Source organism: Copadichromis virginalis, linkage group LG2 (assembly GCF_057382275.1).
Source record: "Copadichromis virginalis isolate Kocher_CV1m ecotype Utaka linkage group LG2, C_Virginalis_male_GT1.1, whole genome shotgun sequence".
In the NCBI taxonomy this organism is placed as follows: Eukaryota; Metazoa; Chordata; class Actinopteri; order Cichliformes; family Cichlidae; genus Copadichromis; species Copadichromis virginalis.
In genome coordinates, this window is record NC_140619.1 from 5578702 (window position 1) to 5598669 (window position 19968).

At 39.4% G+C, this 19968-nt stretch overlaps 1 protein-coding gene and 1 long non-coding RNA gene across 3 annotated transcripts in view; one reads left to right on the forward strand and one right to left on the reverse strand.

The window, feature by feature from the left end:
- The window catches only part of LOC146716865 (uncharacterized), a 27816-nt gene extending 12746 nt beyond the window's left edge, over positions 1 to 15070 (forward strand). The window contains exons 2-3 of the long non-coding RNA XR_014922351.1: positions 5003 to 5170; positions 14839 to 15070. This is a non-coding gene — a long non-coding RNA (uncharacterized LOC146716865). The remainder of the gene's footprint in view (positions 1 to 5002; positions 5171 to 14838) is intronic.
- LOC146716864 (teneurin-3) overlaps positions 1 to 19968 on the reverse strand; it is a 119342-nt gene that overhangs the window by 44023 nt on the left and 55351 nt on the right. For both annotated transcript variants that reach the window (XM_085469167.1, XM_085469160.1), the window contains exons 5-10: positions 13986 to 14111; positions 11684 to 11898; positions 7363 to 7570; positions 6179 to 6280; positions 4959 to 5153; positions 3661 to 3861 (exon numbers count right to left, since the gene is read on the reverse strand). In XM_085469167.1, coding sequence (XP_085325293.1) covers positions 3661 to 3861; positions 4959 to 5153; positions 6179 to 6280; positions 7363 to 7570; positions 11684 to 11898; positions 13986 to 14111 — 1047 coding nt within the window. The remainder of the gene's footprint in view (positions 1 to 3660; positions 3862 to 4958; positions 5154 to 6178; positions 6281 to 7362; positions 7571 to 11683; positions 11899 to 13985; positions 14112 to 19968) is intronic.

Genomic DNA, 19968 nt, shown 5'->3' on the forward strand with positions numbered 1-19968 from the left:
TCACAAACTGTTTTTTTTTTACAAGTGTGGTTACCATCAAATGAAACAAAGCCTGTCATCACCATAAAAGCATTGAACAATGAAACACTGCAATTACTGTGTATCCAAAAACTTCCAAAACAACCACTTTTAAGGTTTTACATATTACGAACACTCATTTGCATGGCGTCTTGGCAGACTGAGGCGAGGGTTATGGATTTAAGTGGGTTCTTATAAAATGTTAGATCAGCATGTCTTCAAGTATGGAGTTCTGAAAAAAAACTGAGCAGCTGTTATAAATCTGTGTTATCTTTACAAAATTCAAATGATTGAATCCATGGGTGGTAAGTAAATCAGTCTGTACGAGGCTAAAGCTAATGCTCAACAATCTGTGGCTGCTCTTGTCTGGGAATAAGAAATGTTGATTTCCTGGAACTAAGAGCTTCTATCAAAGCTTTCGAACAGAAGAGCCATAAAGCTTTCTGCTGTGACAATAGCCGTCAGTGTGCGAGACGAAAGAAGCTCAAGTATGTCCTCAAATTCTAAGTGACTATAAATGCTATAGAAAATTTAGAGCCACATGACGAAAAAGTTAGGTGCTTTTTTAAAACTTGGTATAGCTGTCAGTGAAAGCAAATTAGCCAGCTTCATTCTGCTGCCCAAAATGTAACAAGTCTTAGATGTTCATGGTTTTTTTTGTTTTTAAAACCAATCCACCCCTGCTGCTTTTCCTATGTTCATCCCCTTTACTGAGGCTCTTTTAACTCTCTGTTCCAGCATTCTGAATAGAGTTTTTCTTCGATTGACGGACCTTGGATGGTTCTGATTAAGCTGAGCCGACACTGTAGAATATTAAGTGTGCCTCTGGAGAGGAGTCATTCAATTCCAAAGGAATACCTCCTTCCCATAGAATCTATGCAATCAATTTTTCATTAGTCCAAAAGTGTTTATCTGCCTTTAACATGCCCCTGACTGAGAGGTTGTGGGCGGTCGATTCATGCTACGCGCTTGTTAATTAAAGTTTATTTAATTAAAGAAGAACCGCAGCATTAATTGCGAAGGAATTCTCCACCCACCCAGGTGAGTAAACTCCCTAAGTTGTGGACCGCACTGAGGCCACCCTCACTATTGACAAGCCTGAGATATCTTGCTGAGTGAGAGGATTGTGTTTGAAATGTCAAAAGGTTTAATAGAATAACAAATGACTTCTCTTTCAAAAAACAGAAAATAAAGTGAGACACAAAAGAAAAGAAGAAATTTTTTTCACCAACAAAATTCCTTTTTTTTTTTTTTTCTTGAGTGCCAACCAAACTGGCAACATGCTGCTTCAAAAAGCCTGCACAGGCATCTCAAACGTACCATCCAGCCTTCTTATGCTTTAATTTCTGCTTGAAGTTCAGCCAAAAGTAATATATTCAACAGCCTTTTATACTGACTGAAACAAACTCCAACTTTCTGGTTTTAATTGTTTGACTCAGCATGTGTTTTTCTCTGGTTTTAACGCACAGAGAAATAGTGTAGGGAACTGCAAATAAATCATCTACATCTCACGCACAGATAACAGATGGGAGGGGCCAGCCTTTGAACTATCATGTCACCTACCTGTGTCGAGAGATAAACCGCCTGAATGCAAACCTGGTAACAAATGAAAAGGGTGTGCTGTGAGCAGCTGGGAATACTAATTGTTCTCATCTCCTCGAAAATAAACCTAAAGCTGCAGCAAAACTACATTGCATTTATGATGTTAAAAATACATTTGTGTTGTTCTTCAAGAAGAACATATGCCAGGTCAAGGAAAAGTAGCGTGGAGTCGACGCTTTTGTTCTGAACATATGCTGCGTTTATAATCTGCACATGCTACAAGTGTTCACTACACAACTTTGACGGCGTGATCACATCGGCAGTTTGAGTTATTCAGCCTGTGACAAAATGAGGCAGTTGCCTTTTTTTCCTTTTTAAAAAAAAAAAAAATCATTTAGGTTCAAACTGGTAAGCAAATCAAAACCCATAACATCAGATCTGGTAATCCAATTTAAGCAAAGTCATATGCTGGTTTTGTAGGTTTTTTAACAAAGAAAGTTTAGGAAGAAAAGCAAAGCATGAACTTAGCAGAACTAGGACAGATTTCAGTCTAGACTTATGTCCAAACATGAGTGACTCATGTCATTATTTGTCTCCTTATATCCAACAAAGCCTTTGTGTCGAGTTTGTTTCCTGGAGTCAGGTGAAATTACTTTCTTACTTTCACTTGGTAAACAGCTGAGATTTGGGGGTTTTTTTTTTCAGATATTTTAGAGTGCTTGTGTCATGTAAACAGACATTTGGTATTGTTATTCCCATTTGCCCATTTGGGAACGCTTCCTCATCATAAAACATACTGTCTTTAGTTGAAAATGTTGTATTGTGAAAATAAACAAGAAACGGGGTGGTATAAAAAAGGTGTAACCAACAGCAGTGCTCATAAAACACCAAAGCAACATGTATTCATGGCTCTTCAGATGAGAAATGTCAGTCAGCCAAACTCCTATTCATCATTATCTGTTGGTGCAGTCCCAGGCTATGATTCAGTGGAACTCAACAAATGAATAATTTTGTTTCCTTTGTGCTTTATGTGTGAGAAAGCTGAGAAACACTGATTTATGACTGATTTAAAATGTTCATTCCAAAACGTGGCATATTCATTTAGGAAAACAAATTGTTCTTCAATGTTCTTTTAATGATATTTCAAAAACATCAGTGATAAATTACCTCAAATTGTGTCATTTTTTTTTTTTTTTGTAAATTATTAAAGATCAAATCATAAATCACACAAATTTCTCTTCTAATTCCTTTTTTTAATTTCTATTCAAAATTTAAATAATTGTTGCTTAGGTTTCTTAATAAGATAACCAGAAGTAGATGCACCGCACTGTGTGAGACAGCTTTTATTTCAACTTAAAACCGGTAATAAAGGCTTATACATCTGCTGTTTACGATACCCGGTGTCTGTGCACAGCAAGAGGGGGAGTTTATTTGGAATACACGCAGAGAAATGTGGTACCAATTACTCGTTAGAGAAACTTCTTCCACAAAAAAGTGGAAAAAAAAATACTATAGATCTCGCTGCACTGTCTGCATTGACTTGTTTGTGGAACAACCCTGCACTAAATCAGCAATGCGACAGACAAATACAATAAAAGACTACAGATTTAACACCAACTTGCTTTAATTCTATTTTGGCAAATGTGTAGAATTTGAAAAGGTGCCTAAAATATGAAAAAGACCAAAAGCAGAGCTGCGACACAAACTAGGCAAACTTCTGTCATTATATTAATGAAAATCAAGTTAAAGCTGAAGCTCAATTAGTCGGTTGACAGGAAAGCAAAGGAACGAAATAGAACGGTATTAAATAGTGTGTCACCTTTCAAGGTAAATGGTCTTGCTGAGATCCAGTGTGATACGTTTTTATTCATTTCATATTTAGCTCCAATTCACAGATTTCTTCTTGACCTTAAGGTATGTGTGTGTCACCGTTTTTCATCACATTAAGGTTTCACTGAGCAAACTATTAATTAAAATGAATTATTAAATAGAATTATTCTTTAATGACTTTGAAAATAATAATTATTACATAACCTAAAATCATAAACCCCACACACAATAGCTTTAGGAGGTGGAAAGAAAGCGAAAAAGCGTTCTGACCTATGGAGCAGTCGGCACCTGTCCAGTTCGCCTCGCAGATGCAGGTTCCCGAGTCGGTGTTGAAGGTGCCGTGACTGGAGCACTGCTCTGGACAAGTGCTCTTCAGGATCTCACAACTGATCCCTCCCCAGCCTGGGTTACAGTGGCACTCGCCATGATGACAGGCTCCGTGACCAGAGCACGTCGGGTCCACACAGTCCACTGAGGACACACAGCAAGTGTGACAGCAATGTCAGTTTACCACTTTTAGATTGGATATAACCCTACTTATTTACCCTGGCCACTTTGAGTCTGCTACCAGCCAAAAATCATTTTAGAGTGGAAATACTTGAGTGCCAGATGATGGCTGGTGAGGCGCAGCTGAAATTTTTTGCAGGGTTTGGTGGTGGCCAGTAGTAATTTTCCACCCTATGTTCAACCAGCTCCTCTACGGTATATTATAGGGTGCTTCCAACATACTGGCAGCATAATTATGCTCCATTACAGGCGATAGGAAAAGCAGCACAATTAGTGTCTAGACAGATACAATCAATTACTATTAACAATTTGCAGGCCAACTTGCTGATCTAGGTTAATAATTGGCAATTATGACCAACATAATCAACCCATTACTAACAAGGGATAATTTCCTGCAACGTTTTTCTGATTGCGCCGTGCATTTCTATATCTACTCGGACGCTGATAATGATTATTTGCCAATTTGTCAAACTGGAGCCCTTACTTGGAGCTACAAAAGCAGCTTCCTCCCATAAATGTTTCCTTCCCATATTGTTTCACTTCAAAGAAAACCACAGTATATTCATTAAAGAACTTAATAGCATTTTACATGTAAGGTCAAAAGCTCCTGTAAGCTGTAAATCTGAGCTTATAATTGCTTTTTGTCTGCGTGGAGATCAATAAAGTTGAATGCACTGAAGTACTGAAGTGAACGGGGGAGGTGAAAGAGCTTGACAAGAGAGAAGAAGGAGCACTTCCTTAGTAAGCAGAGGAACAGATGCCATTGACTGATTGATTTTAACAAGTGTCTTCATCTGTGGAGCCTTCCAATAGGTGACTGCATCAATAGACTCTGCTCAATCTGTTCCAGCTTGTACCCTGATGTGTTCGAAACACTAAGAGGGAGTTAATTCATACAACCCGTATCAATAACGACATCCAAAGCATTATCTGCTTGGTGGAGTCGAAAACACCAATTGTTTCACCAATGGACTGTGTCGATTCCCCCCGAGCTTCACACAGGAATATGTTGCATCTTGCTGCTTTGAATCCGGAGGGATGAATTCTTATTTTCAGGTTACCTTGTTCACAGTTGGTTCCTTTGTGTCCTGTGTTGCACGCACAGTTTCCAGCAACACAGAGCCCATGTCCCCCGCACTGAGGATCAATACACTGGGACGCAGGAACGTCACACTCGGTGCCTTTCCAGCCGCTGTAGCACTGACAGCGGCCCCTGGTGTACTGGCCGTTACCGCTGCACAACACTGGACAGGCGGCTGAAGAAAGACATCAGGTACATTTTTATCATTCTGTATTGTTTTTTGTTTTTCATCTAATGTAGATGGGAAAAACATCAGAAATACTGTAGATTTGCAGTTACATGAGAAATCTGATACCCTTTTTTGTCTATAATTTAAAAGTAAAGCAAGCAAGCCCGCAGGCTTAGCTTGCCAAAAAAACAGCCAAGAGAATGAAAACTTCCTCGAGTCTTTAGAGTGGTTGGTAGGCAAATTATGTTCCCAGATACAACTTCGTAGTCACGTATCGATTGTGCACTTGTTTTAAACTGAACTTGTAGTTAAAAATGTATCTATTTCTCCATCCAGTCTCTTCCTCTTATCTTTAGAGACAGACAGCTGTTTGCACTTTAGACAGTGGGGGGAAGCTGGAGTACCTGGAGAGCACTATCCACACAGAAAGCAGGTGGTGGAATTGAACTCAGGACCTTCTGTCCGTAACTATATATCACTTTTTTTTTTTTTTAAGCAAATTGATCTGGGAAGCAGGAACATCTGCATGGTTCCAAATGGAAAGTCATGAAGATGCTGGAGTTAGTTGTCAATAATGTGAAACTGCAACAATTAAGTGCAAGTACAGTTATAGCCTGTGATGACCAAAAGCCAGAACACAAATCGTATCAAGAATCAGAACAGGAAGCACCTCAGTCTTACAGGAGCAGGTCACAGATAGCTAGATAGATAGACCTACACACAGAAAAGGCCTGTACAATACATAAGCAAATATTATATTTGAGCTGTTCTTTCTGGTGGACAAGCAATGCATGAATATATCCACTGGAGTCTCTTTAAACTGTCTAAACAGCAAATTCTGCATTTCTAGTTTGAGACTGCTGGAAACCTACCAACTGACAAACATACCATTATAAAAACAAAAGTGTATTTACTTCAGTTATATTATGGCAATCCAATTTTCTAAAGCACACATATATATAGTTGTCTTTGTTTGTTTTTAATTTAGCTGAACTGACCCTTTAAGATGAATAAAGACGCTGAGCAATTACCTCTGGAACAATATGGTCCTATGAATCCTGGGAAACAGTGACACGATCCTGCCATACACTCCCCGTTCCCATAGCAGTTGTGTGTGCACTCTGTCACCGATTCTGTGGGTACAGCAGCATGTAATTCCAACAATTAATAACTCATCAGATTGTCACATTACAACAAATCTAAATTTCCTCTTTAATACAACATTTGACAACTGTAAAAATGTGTGAAATACTGCAAGCCAGCCAAGCCAGCAATTTTTCTTTTATCCCCCCTGCATTAATTTAGAATTTCTAAGCATCTCTTATCTGCAGTGCTTGTATCAGTCATGGCATACATTTACAGCTATTTGTCCATGTCTGAATAAGGTCTAAGCCTCCATAACACTATTCTGCAGACCAATTGTTCCCATGTAAGCCATGTTAAGTAAAAGCCACAAAGGCATTTCAAATTACAACAAATGTATTTCCTTGACACAATTTCCTTTTTCTTATTTCCTCTAACGCTTCACCACCACCCCAAACCCTTGAATGACTGATCATGCCCACACAAGCAATGCAATCTCCTGAGTGTTTACAACTCAAATCCTCTCCGAGTTGAAGTTAATCTGACATATCCTACAGACAGATCTTGTGTTCATTCAACAGACCATCGCTCATAAAAGGCACCCCCAAAAGACTGGGACCCTCATTTTGATCTGCGTTAAGGGGGCAAACTTTTTTGTTATTACTCTAGCTTGTATTGGATGTTCATTGAGCTAGCGTCGGACCCAGGCAATTTTGACCTCACACGTCAATACCTTTATATTTGTAGGGCCAGATCAATGGAACCCCCGAAGGAAATAGAAAAAGAAAAAAACGTTAACTCAACCTCAGTGTTTTTCCTACTGCAAAACCCACAAGGAAATTTCACAGACTTCAGAACACTGAAGAGGTTGTTAGGAGGGAAGGATCAATGCTGTGTATGGTCTTGCATTATAGTGTTGAGCACAATAATCCACTACCCTCCAACGGAAGCCCAGATCTGCCTCCTTGCTTTCTCAAAGTTTAAAAAGCTCAGCATGTTTGTGTGGCAGCCAGATTTTCCAAATATCTAAGTGTTTGTTCATGCAGGCACAGCTAAATTAAAGTCTTCTGAACATGTTATTACGCACTATTTCAACTGCACTCATTCTCATAGCAGATGTGTGTCCTCATACCTTGGATGATGGTGTTATAGGACACGGTCTCCACGTTCCGTCCGTCATTATAAAACGCAAAGTGCCACACTCCTGAGTCCAGGTACTGGATGAATCCGGCTTGGTGGACGGCAACTGGGTCTGAGCGGGCCCTTGTGTCCGGTTCACTCAGAGCCCGATGCTCTTTGGCGATAAGCCGACTGCCATCCAGTAGCTCGACAAAGTCATACTGCAAAACAAAAGCCAGAACAGATTCCAGCAGATGCAAAAGATGGACCTTTAATGTCAGCCTAATTAAATCAGACAGTAAAGGAGAGAGAGAGAGTTTTCAAAAAGTTTTGATCTTTTTAAATATTGAATGCTTTGCATGCACAGTCTGACAGGGACTCAAAGTTAGTTGTAAAGCAAGACAGCCATAACAGGTTCGTGTACACAGCAAATATTCAGAGTATAATAAATGTTGATTTTTCAGTGAAAGCTATTTGGAGTTGATAGATGTGGTTTGGAGAGGTGTTTGAATACTGATAGAGCTGATATGGCTCTAGGGCAAATGCTCAGAAATGTTCCAAAAATATATTGTTACGTCGGGTGGGAGTGAATTTACAGACAGGCTGGCAATGTGTTTATTACAATCTGCTAAATTAACATTGATAATGTAATAATGGTGATAGTAAAAATTCTCATTTATTCAGTTCAGGAGCACCTGTCCAGAATATAAATAAATACCATGTTTCTCAATCACGTCTATACACATTTTACACAGTTTCTTCAAATTTAAGTCAGTAGACTCGATTGGCAGGCAGTGAAAACCGACATCATTGATGATAATGGTCCTGCTAATTTTCTTTTGATATCTGTAGATTGCTAAGAAATAACCATATGGATTCCAAGATTATTCCCATGAAATAACCATCCACTGTACTGAATGCAAATCAGCATTGGATATCATAAACAGTAGAATGTAGATGCAAATCATTAAAAGAATCAGTCTAATCAATGATTCGTTTTGCAATGCTTGTGCACTGTCAAGTTTGGTATCATTTGGATGAGTGATTAGTTTGATTAAAATATTTGTTACACAGTACTTTACTGTGAGATGTCTAAAGAACCAACGCTGACTGCAAGAGATTATAATATGAACATTTATGACCACATATAATTTGATTTGACGTAGCTTTTTCTTGCAAGGTGAGTCTGTGTTTGATTATTTAGCAAGTGCATTAATTGGCATTAATCTCATTTTATGTTCTTGTGCTGTGTTTAGTAACTTTTTTCCTTCCCTTTTTTAACATGATACATGTATCTGTTAGCTTTCACAACAGCAGACTGCCCGAACAGCCATTTAGGAAAAATGTGTACATTTTAGGGACAGAAAATGCCCTGGGCTCTCCCTGAACAGGCACTGTGCTAGTGAATGAGAACAAATGCAACTTAAAGACACGGTGACCTCAGGCGTTTTCTTTTTTATTGTTATATGTGAGGAATTTAGCAGCATATCGATATATTAGCTCCAAACAAACACTGATTTAAAGGGTAAACAAGGAGTAACGAGTTATTCCTGCCAATGAGTAAATTGGTACATCTGGTCTCACTGCACCTGCTCGACACCTGAGCCTCATTTTGACTGAAGCTGCAAGGTACACAGAGCTCTGCAGCAGAAAACAGTGTAACACAAAAATCCCCAAACATGCTACAGGCTGCAGAGGAGTACATCTGATGAAGACAGCAGATCCCCTGGCTAACGCAGTTGTTAGCGACACAGATGCACTGAGCCTATAGTGAAAGGCTCAGGCTGGAACAGAGTCTGTGGATTTCTTAGGAGTGGGATGCATACAGATTGGCACAGTAGCTGTTTTTAAAGAGCTCCAATTCAAATCCAGCGATGAGGCTGTTTGCAGAGGGCTTTGATGAACTGTTTAAGCCATTGATTTCTGACTGACACCACAGCTGAAGCACTTTTAAAGGGAAAATTCAGACACATACGTTTATAAAATTTGACCACAAATGTTCCGTTTATTTCAGCTGGAAGTCAACACTTCATCATTTGATTTCAGTAATAACTGAATTTACAAATAATTTTAACATTCTTTTGTAATCCACATTAAGGGCGATAAAAAAAGACACTTATAATCGAGGACCTATGGAATATTCTGTCTCACGGAAACACAACAAATGTCCAAATGGATTAAGAATGGGGACAAAAGGTGAATTAAAACAGGATTTAGTGCTCAGGAATGTGACAAACTCAAAGGCCCAGGCGACCTTTTAGTTGACTTGCAAACGACTGAGAAGAGAGCATTAAGCGAGGGGCAGGAAGAGTCAATGCTGTGATTTAAAGCGTTCTGAGCAGAGCAGGGGGGCAGGGTAGGGATATTAACCTGGCGGAAGTTGACTTCTTTGTGTTGTTGACTTGAGGGAGAAGTAATAAAACAGTTCATCCCAGAAACCCTAAACTCCCCGGCCAAGTGCATACATCTCGACTAGCTTGTGTGAAAGGCCCCCTCCCCAACTCATCTCAATCCAACAATACGGGTGAGTAACAGTCAAGAGACCAAGCGTGAAGAGACTGCTGGATGCCCCATGGACAGAGGAGGAATGCTCAGAGGCGGTGAATGCCTTTAGATTGAGTGGACAAGCCGTAGTCGTACAACAGAGTACAAATTGCTAAGAAGAAAAAAAGAAAAAAGGAAAGTTTGTTCCTCCCAACTTCTGGTTTGTATCAGCACAGAGAGACACTCAATAGCAGATGGAGGAACTCTATATTTGAGAAAGGTGGAAAGGCTGTTGCACTTAAATGCAGTCTTGTCTTCCAAGCTGTGAATACGACGAACAGTCAATATCTCTCATTGGGGTCTTTCATGCTCAGTTAAGTAAATGCATTGATTTGTGCCCCCAGTACCTGAATAGAATGTAATTTGGAACAATGGACACAGTGCCCACCATTGACAAGCTTGAGTGTCAGTGCAACAATTGCTCGAGACATAAAAGTAGTGTCTTGTTAATTAGTACCCTTTGGTCTTTGATTTTGTTAGGCTACCTTTTTTTCACCTTGAAAGTGCAATCCAGCTCACCTATTGTCACTTGCATTGGACTCTCTTCCATCAAGAGTGGCCCTAACTGTCTTCACTTGAGTGAAGCCCATCTTTACTAAGAGAGAATGTCGAGAAGGTGAAGCTAAGAGCTTTTGCTGTCAAGTGTGGTGGAAAATAGCCATTGTCTGAGTGCTTCCATCACCATCACTAGACACTGGACATTCAGATACCCAGAAATGCCATTCAAGTGACACATCAGACATTTTGGAAACACTTCAATTTGCAAATGGCAGCCATTTAGTGGAAGTGAAAGCTGTGCATGCCCACACACATGGGCAAATCAAACCTGAGAGCAGAAAATTGAACTACACCGAGTTCTAATTTGCAAAAGCCCCCATATTCATATAGAAGTAAAGCAAAGGAAAAAAAAACAACCCTTATGTAATCTGAATTTAATCTGTCAGTTTCACCCACATCTTCTTTAGGACACAGTGAAATGGCTTCCACAGATAATAGAAAATGCAATCAAATTTCTAAATCCTGCCACCACAACTCTCTTCAGTAGATATAAGCAAAAAAGGCTTGTTCGTAGTGATAAACTCACAGATAATTACTGTAATTATTCTTAAGAAAAGTGTTCGGTGAGAGATTTCAGTAGCTCGTAAAACTTTACGGTTTTTGGTTCAGTGTCACCGTTTGCCTTTTTTCCAGACACAGCAGGCACCCATTAGTGAAAAGCCTCTATTAACCAATGCACACAACCTGATAATGGAGCACTGAGCAGCTAAAAAGCCTTTACAAGGTGATTAATATGTCAGTACTGTGTTGTGCCCTAAAGGTGCAAATAAATAAATGATAAAAGGTTAAAAAAATAAATCTTTACATCCTTAATTGGATGTACAATAATTTTTGTTGATGCAAAACATTAAACATACAGGGTATTATATGTGCAAACAAACTGAGAACAACAGAAAAAGGCAGTGCAAAAGGAAGGATTTCCAGAAACGTCAGGATATCTTCACTGTTTTGACTTTATGTTCATATCCACCATTGAAGGACGTTAAATGTAATTAAATCTGTTGAGAGTTGAACAGAGCAGCAAGGGTGAGACCAGATATTGGGGTCCTAAATCTAGTTACACTAGTGACAAAGAAAGAACCATCCAAGTTATCCCCAGTAAGCACATTCTCTAGCAATATGCTTTCACCGCTTATCAATCGGACTTTTCAAATATAAGACGATGTGTTTTGGTTTTCTTGACTCAGTTTCACACTATCCTAATTTTAAAGAAGTTACATCAAAGCCTTTACCTGAGTGTGAGATGGTGCGAGGCCCTTTCGTCCATAGACTCCAATCAGTGCATTTTTCTGTACTGAAATGTTGAACTTAAGAAAGCCTGGTTCCTCCATGTTTATTTGAGAGTGCCAAAACACACCCGGTGGAATGCTCTGACCCACTCGCTTCCCTATGTCCACCTGCCCAGTATCGATGGAGTTGTTTTCCGGATGAAGCACGCTAGTCCTTCCTATAAGAGAGAAACAAACCCGAAACCATAGAGTTAAGGTGATATTGACTGAACACAACCATCCAAAAGTTTTAGAAGAACTCCAAAAATAAGTATGAATTCCAGCAAATAAATCATACAAAAACTAGTAACTAAACTACCCAAAGAATGAATATATAAATAAATAAATGAATAAAAGCAGACATATTGAAGGATTAAGAAAAAGGATTAACAGCTTTCTCACAACAATGGAAATAAGTACTGAAAGTTAATGCAAACAGTTCCCTCAACTTTTAATGATCGCTCACACAGCCTTCGTCTCTGTGCAAAGCCCGTATCAGAACCGACTTTGTTACTACACCTTCTGATTATTACACTCTACTGCAGGAACTAGTACAGCATAATGCTATCAAAATGGTGGAAAAAAGGAAGACCGACTGGTTGGTCATCCTAGAGCACGATAATGAGCCAAAATATCAGAAGAAGAAAAGTGGACAATGATGGAAGGGCAGCAGAGTCCCCATATTTAAACCCCATTGAGCTGGTTTGGCATTGGCTGGACACACTGAGAAGTTACATTGTGCAAGTTCCAACAACAACTGGAAAAAACACATTTTTTTTAAACCATTTGACCAACAGTGCAAATAAGTCATCGCAGAATCTTGCTATCCTCTCATTTTTCATATATCTTTTGCTTTGCAGCATTGAATTGTTTTATTCATGCACAGGGGCATAATAGTCATATCTTTTCCAAATGAATTGTGACTGAGCAAGGGAGTATTAAAAGTAATGGTTCCCTGTAGTCCATGATGCACTGCTCAACAACAAAATGACCAGATATAATTGCCCTTTTATAAGACTAAGAGGCCAAGTCTTCCATTTTTACTTTGGTCCCGGTGACTCATAGACTAAGCCTTCATATCAGATAAGGTCTAAATGGAATCTGTCACATATACTGAGCACTACCTTGCCAGACCAATAACAGCAAATCAAAACAATTTGGAGAACGATGTCTTTAAACTGTGCCCTCCGAGTGGCAAAGATGGAGAAATGGTGGGTTTAAATATAACTCATACTCAATTAAAAAACTGTAGCTTGCGAGGTGCTATTATAAGAATGCATTTTATTGTTAAGAAGAAAAAGCTGTAAAGCATTTTTAAACCCCTACCATCTAAGGCTCTGCTGAGGAAGGAATGCAGCTGGATGATACACTTGCATACCTTTACTGCTTCTTCTGTTCTTACGCATTATAGAGTGTGGACATAGATATACTGTAGCTGTGGCTATATCTGTTTGTGGCAGACCCCAGTTATTTGCATGCCTCAGTGTTGTGCGTGTAATGAGGCCATTGCCTGTCACTTTAGCTTCAGTCAAAGTGAAGACTGGAAGCCAAGTTTACCTCCAGGGAGAATAATAGCTGACTATTGATTGCCTTTAAACAGTCCAAAACCTGTCTCATGCTATCTTAATTAGCAGTACTTATGAGGATTTAAATCTAGTTGAGTTTAAACAACTGAGCTTTTGCCTGGCCTACTCAACTCAATTATTGTTTTCATGGCTATGCATTCTAAATAATGTGTGCGCTTAGAGATTAATTTGGTGGCTTTTGCTGTAAAGGCGAGCTGCAATGGCCCGCCTGCTTGTTGATGAATACACAATGGTCCGAGATTATGATTAGAGAGTAGAAAGCTGTCTGGAATCAGTTAATTAATATTCAGAAGGTGAAAGATCTCAATAAATTTGAAAGTCTGGGCATTGAGCTGAATGTGGAAGCCAAATGTTTTGCAGCCGGAATTTGTCTTTATTGCTATTTAGACCTTTGCTTGATTTAATTAATTTGTGTGTCGTTAAAACTCACTCTGCTTTTTGTTCTGACATTAAATTTCAAATGCATCAACTAAAGAAACCCTTGATTTTAGATGAAAGTTTTTCATTCATTGGCCAATAACTAATCAACACCTCCCCTTTCCTTTAAACTGTTTAGTATTCAGAATATTTAAAACCCACACAATATATTTTATATACAATCCAAACTAAAATCCAGTGAAGCCAACAAAAGAATAAATAATATTAATATTGTGCATTACATGTCATTCTTATTTCCTCACCATCAGCAGAGAGAGCTGTCCCTACACTCGACTGAGTGGGCCCTGTTTTCCCAACTCCTCCATTTTCAAAAGCCGGCTGGTTGTCCAACTCTTGGAGCTGCCAATTGAGGCCGAAAAGGTGCATTGCTGTGAAATACACAAAAAAAATAATAACTGCGTGGGCTTGTAGAAATAGATAAACAAATAACCAAATAGTGGCACAGAAACAATCAAGCCACTTAAGCACAAAAGACCAGTGGGAGTGCACAATAGTTGAATCCGATGCAGGGTGAAAACAACAACAGTTTAACTTCCAATATTTCAGTTTAAATTTTGTTTTCAGTGACTACGCTGCCATGGGTGGTTTTTATGTAAACACAGCACCGATACAGGCCAGACAGAGTCATTTCAATCAATAGTTAGCAACCCCGTTGCTGTGGCATGTTTCCTTGGGGAGCGCGGTTCATTAATGCTCCAAAGTGCCTGGACACAAACCGTTACTGTATTTAAGAAAGCAGCAGGCAGGATTTCTATTTTGGCGAAAAGCTTCCACTTCAGACAAGCACACAAGAAACACTGGAAAAGTCGTAACTTCTCCAACACTAATACAAAGCAGGAAGGACACAGATGCAGCTTTATGTGTTAGAAGAAGATGGAGGAAGAGAGAGACACACAGAGAGTTTGATGAAAGTGTAAGACCATGTATTGAGACAGACACTCACAGCAGGAGAGGGAAGTGAGAGGGTAAGATGCTGCAACACTCTAGTTCTCTTACATAACTAAACTGTGACTGGCTTTCATTCAGACAACCTGCTTTATTGTCGCAGTATTGGGTGCAATCAAACTGTTCTTCTTGTTGTTTTGGGAAACTGAGGTACTTCTGTGAGCACAGCGAGAGGGCCAATCTCCTTCAAAGTCACCAGCCAGGAAACATGCTGAGGAAGCATCTTGATTTCCGACCATTTGATCTGCGGGAGGAACTTTTCTCCAACACCCATCGCTTGCTGGGAAGATGGATGTCGACTGCAGCAAATAACTTGAGAGGTGGATGTGGGGCCAGAGAGACTATCAAATGTGAAGGAGACCAAGAAGAGACGGAAAACTGTATGTGCAATGTATTAATAGATACTTTGTTAAGAAATCAATTGAGTGTGTGTGTTTTTTAAAGGCTACTGTTGGAAATGCTTGGCATCAATTGAGTCACACAGGACTCGTCCTTGGTAGATCGTATGAACAGGTGCACTGGTGGCTTGAATTTCAGTGAAATAATGGGGATAGCACTGAGTGATAATGTTTACCAGCACATTCAGGTAACACCATGCTGAGTGTCAGAATCTTTTTTTCTTGCAGGTGCTGCTGAAACAAATCAGCAGCATCACCTGTAGAAATGGTTTCTGACTGGTTCATCAATAATTTTGACAAGTCTGACTTTTCACAGGGAGCACCTCCCGATGTGAAATCCTGTACGATCTGAGCACACCTGTTCTTTTTTTCATTCTTTCTTTTTTCTCTACCGATTCCCACATATAATATTTCAACTTTTTCTGAATATTTGGCAGTGTTAGAATCCTAGTAAGTCTCAGTTCAAATATAACAATCAGATAGGATGTACGTAACATATTTTGAACACCCTACAACAGTCTTATGTATCCTCAAAGTTAAATACAAACACAGTATAGTCTTCCATGGTCATATTTTCAGTTTTTAGGACAACATATTGGTGGCTTTTACTGAGGAGAATCCAAAAGAAACACGGTCTGTTAAGCTGGGCCCCAAATTGCAAGGCTCAGCTGGGGACACGGTGCATTAACCTAAAATGAAAAACCCTCCGCCTAGAAAAAAAAGAGAAAAAGGAAACAAATATTGTGGGACATAAGCTTAGAAAAATGATTAGCTGCATCAAAAATAAAGCAGGTAAAATAAAAGTTTGCATAACTTTTAATATTTTTTCTAAAGCTGTATTTGCAAGAAGAAAAAAATAAGAAATCTTACTCTGGTAGAAGATTGTTTGCTTCATCAAACGAGACACTGAATGGCATGTGTGCACTAACAAATACAGTGTAGATACAGTCCCTATTAAACTACCAGTTACAAATTTTTGGGTACACAATCCATTACAATTTCTAAACCTTGTTTATTTATTTTGCATTATGGACCAACAGTGGCTGATTAAAAAAATGTTAGAAATGGTTGATTTGAAAATAAAAAGGATCAGCATAATGAAACATTAGCAATAGTGTCCAATTAATAGCCGTGGAATTCAAAGTCCTTCAGGGATCCTGAATATATGCAGCATATTCGATTGCATGTGGTTCACTCAGAACCACAAATACAAACACTCGTAAGTCTGCCAAAGCCATTAATCCTGTGAGGATGATTCATTTCTCTTTCAAATTTCAAGACAATCCATTCAGTAGTTTGGGGCAAAGTGGTGACCCTACAGAGTAACTGACATGCCACAAACAAAAATCCCACTTACCGAAAAAACAACAAATAAGCAAATCTTTATACAAATCTCTCCCTCTGTAAAAAAAACTGTGTGACTCAGTTGGCTCCTAATTGTAGATGCAGAGTCTATCTGCTCTGCAATCCTGTGTCCAGAATCACCAGCCATCCACCAGAAAGGAAACTGTGTGTGGCGGTATGCACTTGTGTGTCCGAGGCACCACAGAATCACAGAGAGCCCTTCCCTCGTTTCTGCTCTTAGCGCACTGGGGCCTGAATCCCTACTTACCTCATCAACAAATTGCTTTGAGGTGAATAGCCCTCAATTTATGAATTTGCATAAGTTATTCCTGCAGCCTAGGTCCATTCAATTAATATTTATGGAACCATGAGAAATTCTCTTCCTGAGAAAGAAGCTGGAAAAGCTAGCCTTTAATCGCTGATGTCAAAATTTGGCCTGTGGAACATCTACATGGACGATGAATAAGAGGCTGAATTTGTGAGTTGGCAACACGTTTGTTTGAGCTCTGATATACACATCCAATACTCCCCTGGCTACTCTCAGAGCAAATTCCCACACCTTGTTCACACGATTCTTGTTAGTGTTGTTACTAGACAAACAGAGTGCCAAATGAAATATGTTTCTGATTTATAGGTAAATAAATAAAATAGGCAAACTACTGTTTTACAGGATTCACAAAGCAGTCAGAACAGGTGAAGCTTTTCTAATGCCTAATATCCCCAAAAATCTTTAGTGAGTTTACCTGAGAGAAAGAGAGCTTATCTGGAGTGACAGAATCCCGGCAACAACTTGTAACTCAACAGCCTCAAAATTATTGAGTTACAGCTGTTTGATGGTTGAACCTGCTTCATACCATCTTTCTAGAAATCTCCCCAGGGGATTCTGTGAAATAAGCTCTACAGCTTAGAGTACACCTAAGATGTTCCTGTTCTCTGGTATAGTGTCTCCATCACACTCAAATGGCTTAACAATTTTCTCCACCACAACATCAACCAACACAAGGTTTGCTTTTTTGGTCCAGTAGCAATTTAAGAAAGCTCAGTGTCTTGGGAAGTTTCTGCACTTGATTGGCACATCAAGTTTCTCCAACACAGTACTCAGCTTTTTGCATGGGTGGAGGAACCTGCCCTGGTAGATTTTATAGCCTTGTTAAAACCAAAGGTTCCTGCTATGTGTATATTGTTGTGATAGCCAGCACCTTAATGAGGCAACCTTTGAGTAAATAAAATGAATAGTGCAAAATTGATTCTTTTTTCTTTTTTTGTGGCACAATGTTTCAGTGAATGACTTTCATCCCAAATGAGAAATCTATAAGATGCACTTTCACGGGGCAAAAAGGTCCACAAAACAGTGGATGGTTTGTTTTTAGACATTATTAATATATTTTCTACAGTTTTCTGACATTGAAACACAAATGCAAAATAAGGGAAGTCTTTTATCTTCATTTACTTTCAACAGTATAATCAGTGAGGACATGCTTTGTTTATGCAGTTGAGTTTTAAGTCCATTCCTAAAATCCACACGGTTTTCTCCCTCTGCATTCAATCAGAGCATTAAACCTGTACTCGGTCCTGATTGGCCTCCCTATATCTGAACAATCGCTGAAATTCTTCCAATCAGGCCAGTTTGCAGAGCTGGAACACGAAAGCTTCACCTCAGCAGGTTTGCCTCATTTGAATTGCAGGAGCTGCTGTTGTCGGTCAGCCAGGGTCTGATTTTTGTTACTGTTCTGCTGGTGAGGATTTAAGTCTTCAAATGTATTCAATAAAAAAAAAAATAACCCAAACAATTTATCTAAACTATACTTGTTTCCAAAAAAATCATTGCTAATAAAATCTTAACCTCGGTTTCAGAACAAAAAAGACATTGAATAATATGGTGCAGGAAACACGGTCTATTTCACATGCTGCAGATGAAGGTGTGCTTGCATTTGTCTTTGAGCTTGTCTTTGTACCAATGGGACTGTGTGAACTGACAGCGGAAAAGTATTAAAGTATGAGTGCACATTGTCGCTATTTGAGTCATTGCACCTGGCAGGTAAATTGGCGGTGGATGAAAGAGAGAGGAAGTGGTGGAAACACTCTGAGACACCTGAGGCAAGTGGCAGAGGGCTGCATCTGTTTAACTCACGCTCCCTCGCATGCGTGCACACCTCGCTCGCTCGCATTTCTGCACCGAGCGAGATGAGGCGCACACTCTGGAGTCGGGCCAAAAATACAATTACCAAGCATTCGACAGGTCTACAATTAAACGAGTTGGTGATTGTTGGGATGAAAATGTTGTAAATGAATCCAATCTGCTAGAACTGTTAGTAACAACAGCTGAACAAATGGCAGTTTCTGCACATTCTTCCTGAGTAAACTCTGCAGATCTGTTATGAGCACAAGCTTAAAACAGACAAACAAAAATATGGTAAATGGTAAATGGCCTGCATTTATATAGCGCTTTACTAGTCCCTAAGGACCCCAAAGCGCTTTACATATCCAGTCATCCACCCATTCACACACACATTCAAAATAGCAACTGATTCCTTTCCACGGAGGAGCAAAGGTAAAATATTTATGTAGACATTCATTTTAATTTTATGATACAAGATCACGAACCACAACCAAGTAACTAAACAGTTAAGTCAATAAAGGGATTATGAATATTGATATTGATATAGCACATTTATGACCTCTCCTCCTAGAGCACTTCCCTCTCTATTTAGCAATAAAACACTAGTTATAGGATCTTCCCAACATCGCCATATTTCTCCTTATACAACTGTGTCACATTTCCCCTGCCTCCAAGCTGGATGAATACTTATATATCCGCTCTGGGAGAAAGGCACAGTGTAAAGATTAAGGGCTTGGATGACAAGGGAGGGCAGGAGGAGAGATGAATCTGTAACGGCTTTATTGCTGTGGTCAAGATTATAAAGGTTAGCTAGAAGTCAGCTCTGACACGCTGTAAAAAATAAATAAATAAAAAAAGCAACAACATCAACAACAGAGCATTCAAAAGCCTTCTTGAAGGAAATATTGCCCAAAGGAGGGTTAAAAGATGAGCATTAGTTTATCTTCCTGACCGAGATAAAAGCATTTCCTGTTTGACAGTATAAACGAGTTTTAGTTGTAGTGCAACAAAGGCTTTGTGGACCAAGGTTACATTTCAAGAGTTTAGAACTGCTTCCTTTGTTAAAAGAGTTTAGCTCCCAAACTTGTTCCATTCTGACGTTGCCATCTGTGCCATTTGAACCTCCCTCCATGCCTGCGTTTTAACAGAAACCCCCAAAGATATGAAAGGCCTGTCGGCCTGTGAGATGGGGATCAGAAGCATGAGGGTGATGCACACCCCCCTGTCAAAGGGAAACAAGTATGAATGTCTTGCTGGAAAGTGTACTGATGGCATGTCTGCATATCTGACTGAGAGCTTAGTCAGATACTGAATCATATCGCGACGTCTCCAATTGCTGCAAAAAGGAGAAGGCAGTGAAATAGCAATATTCCTGGCAGAGATCAAACTTCATTGAGATTAAGAGGCATGCCATCTCCA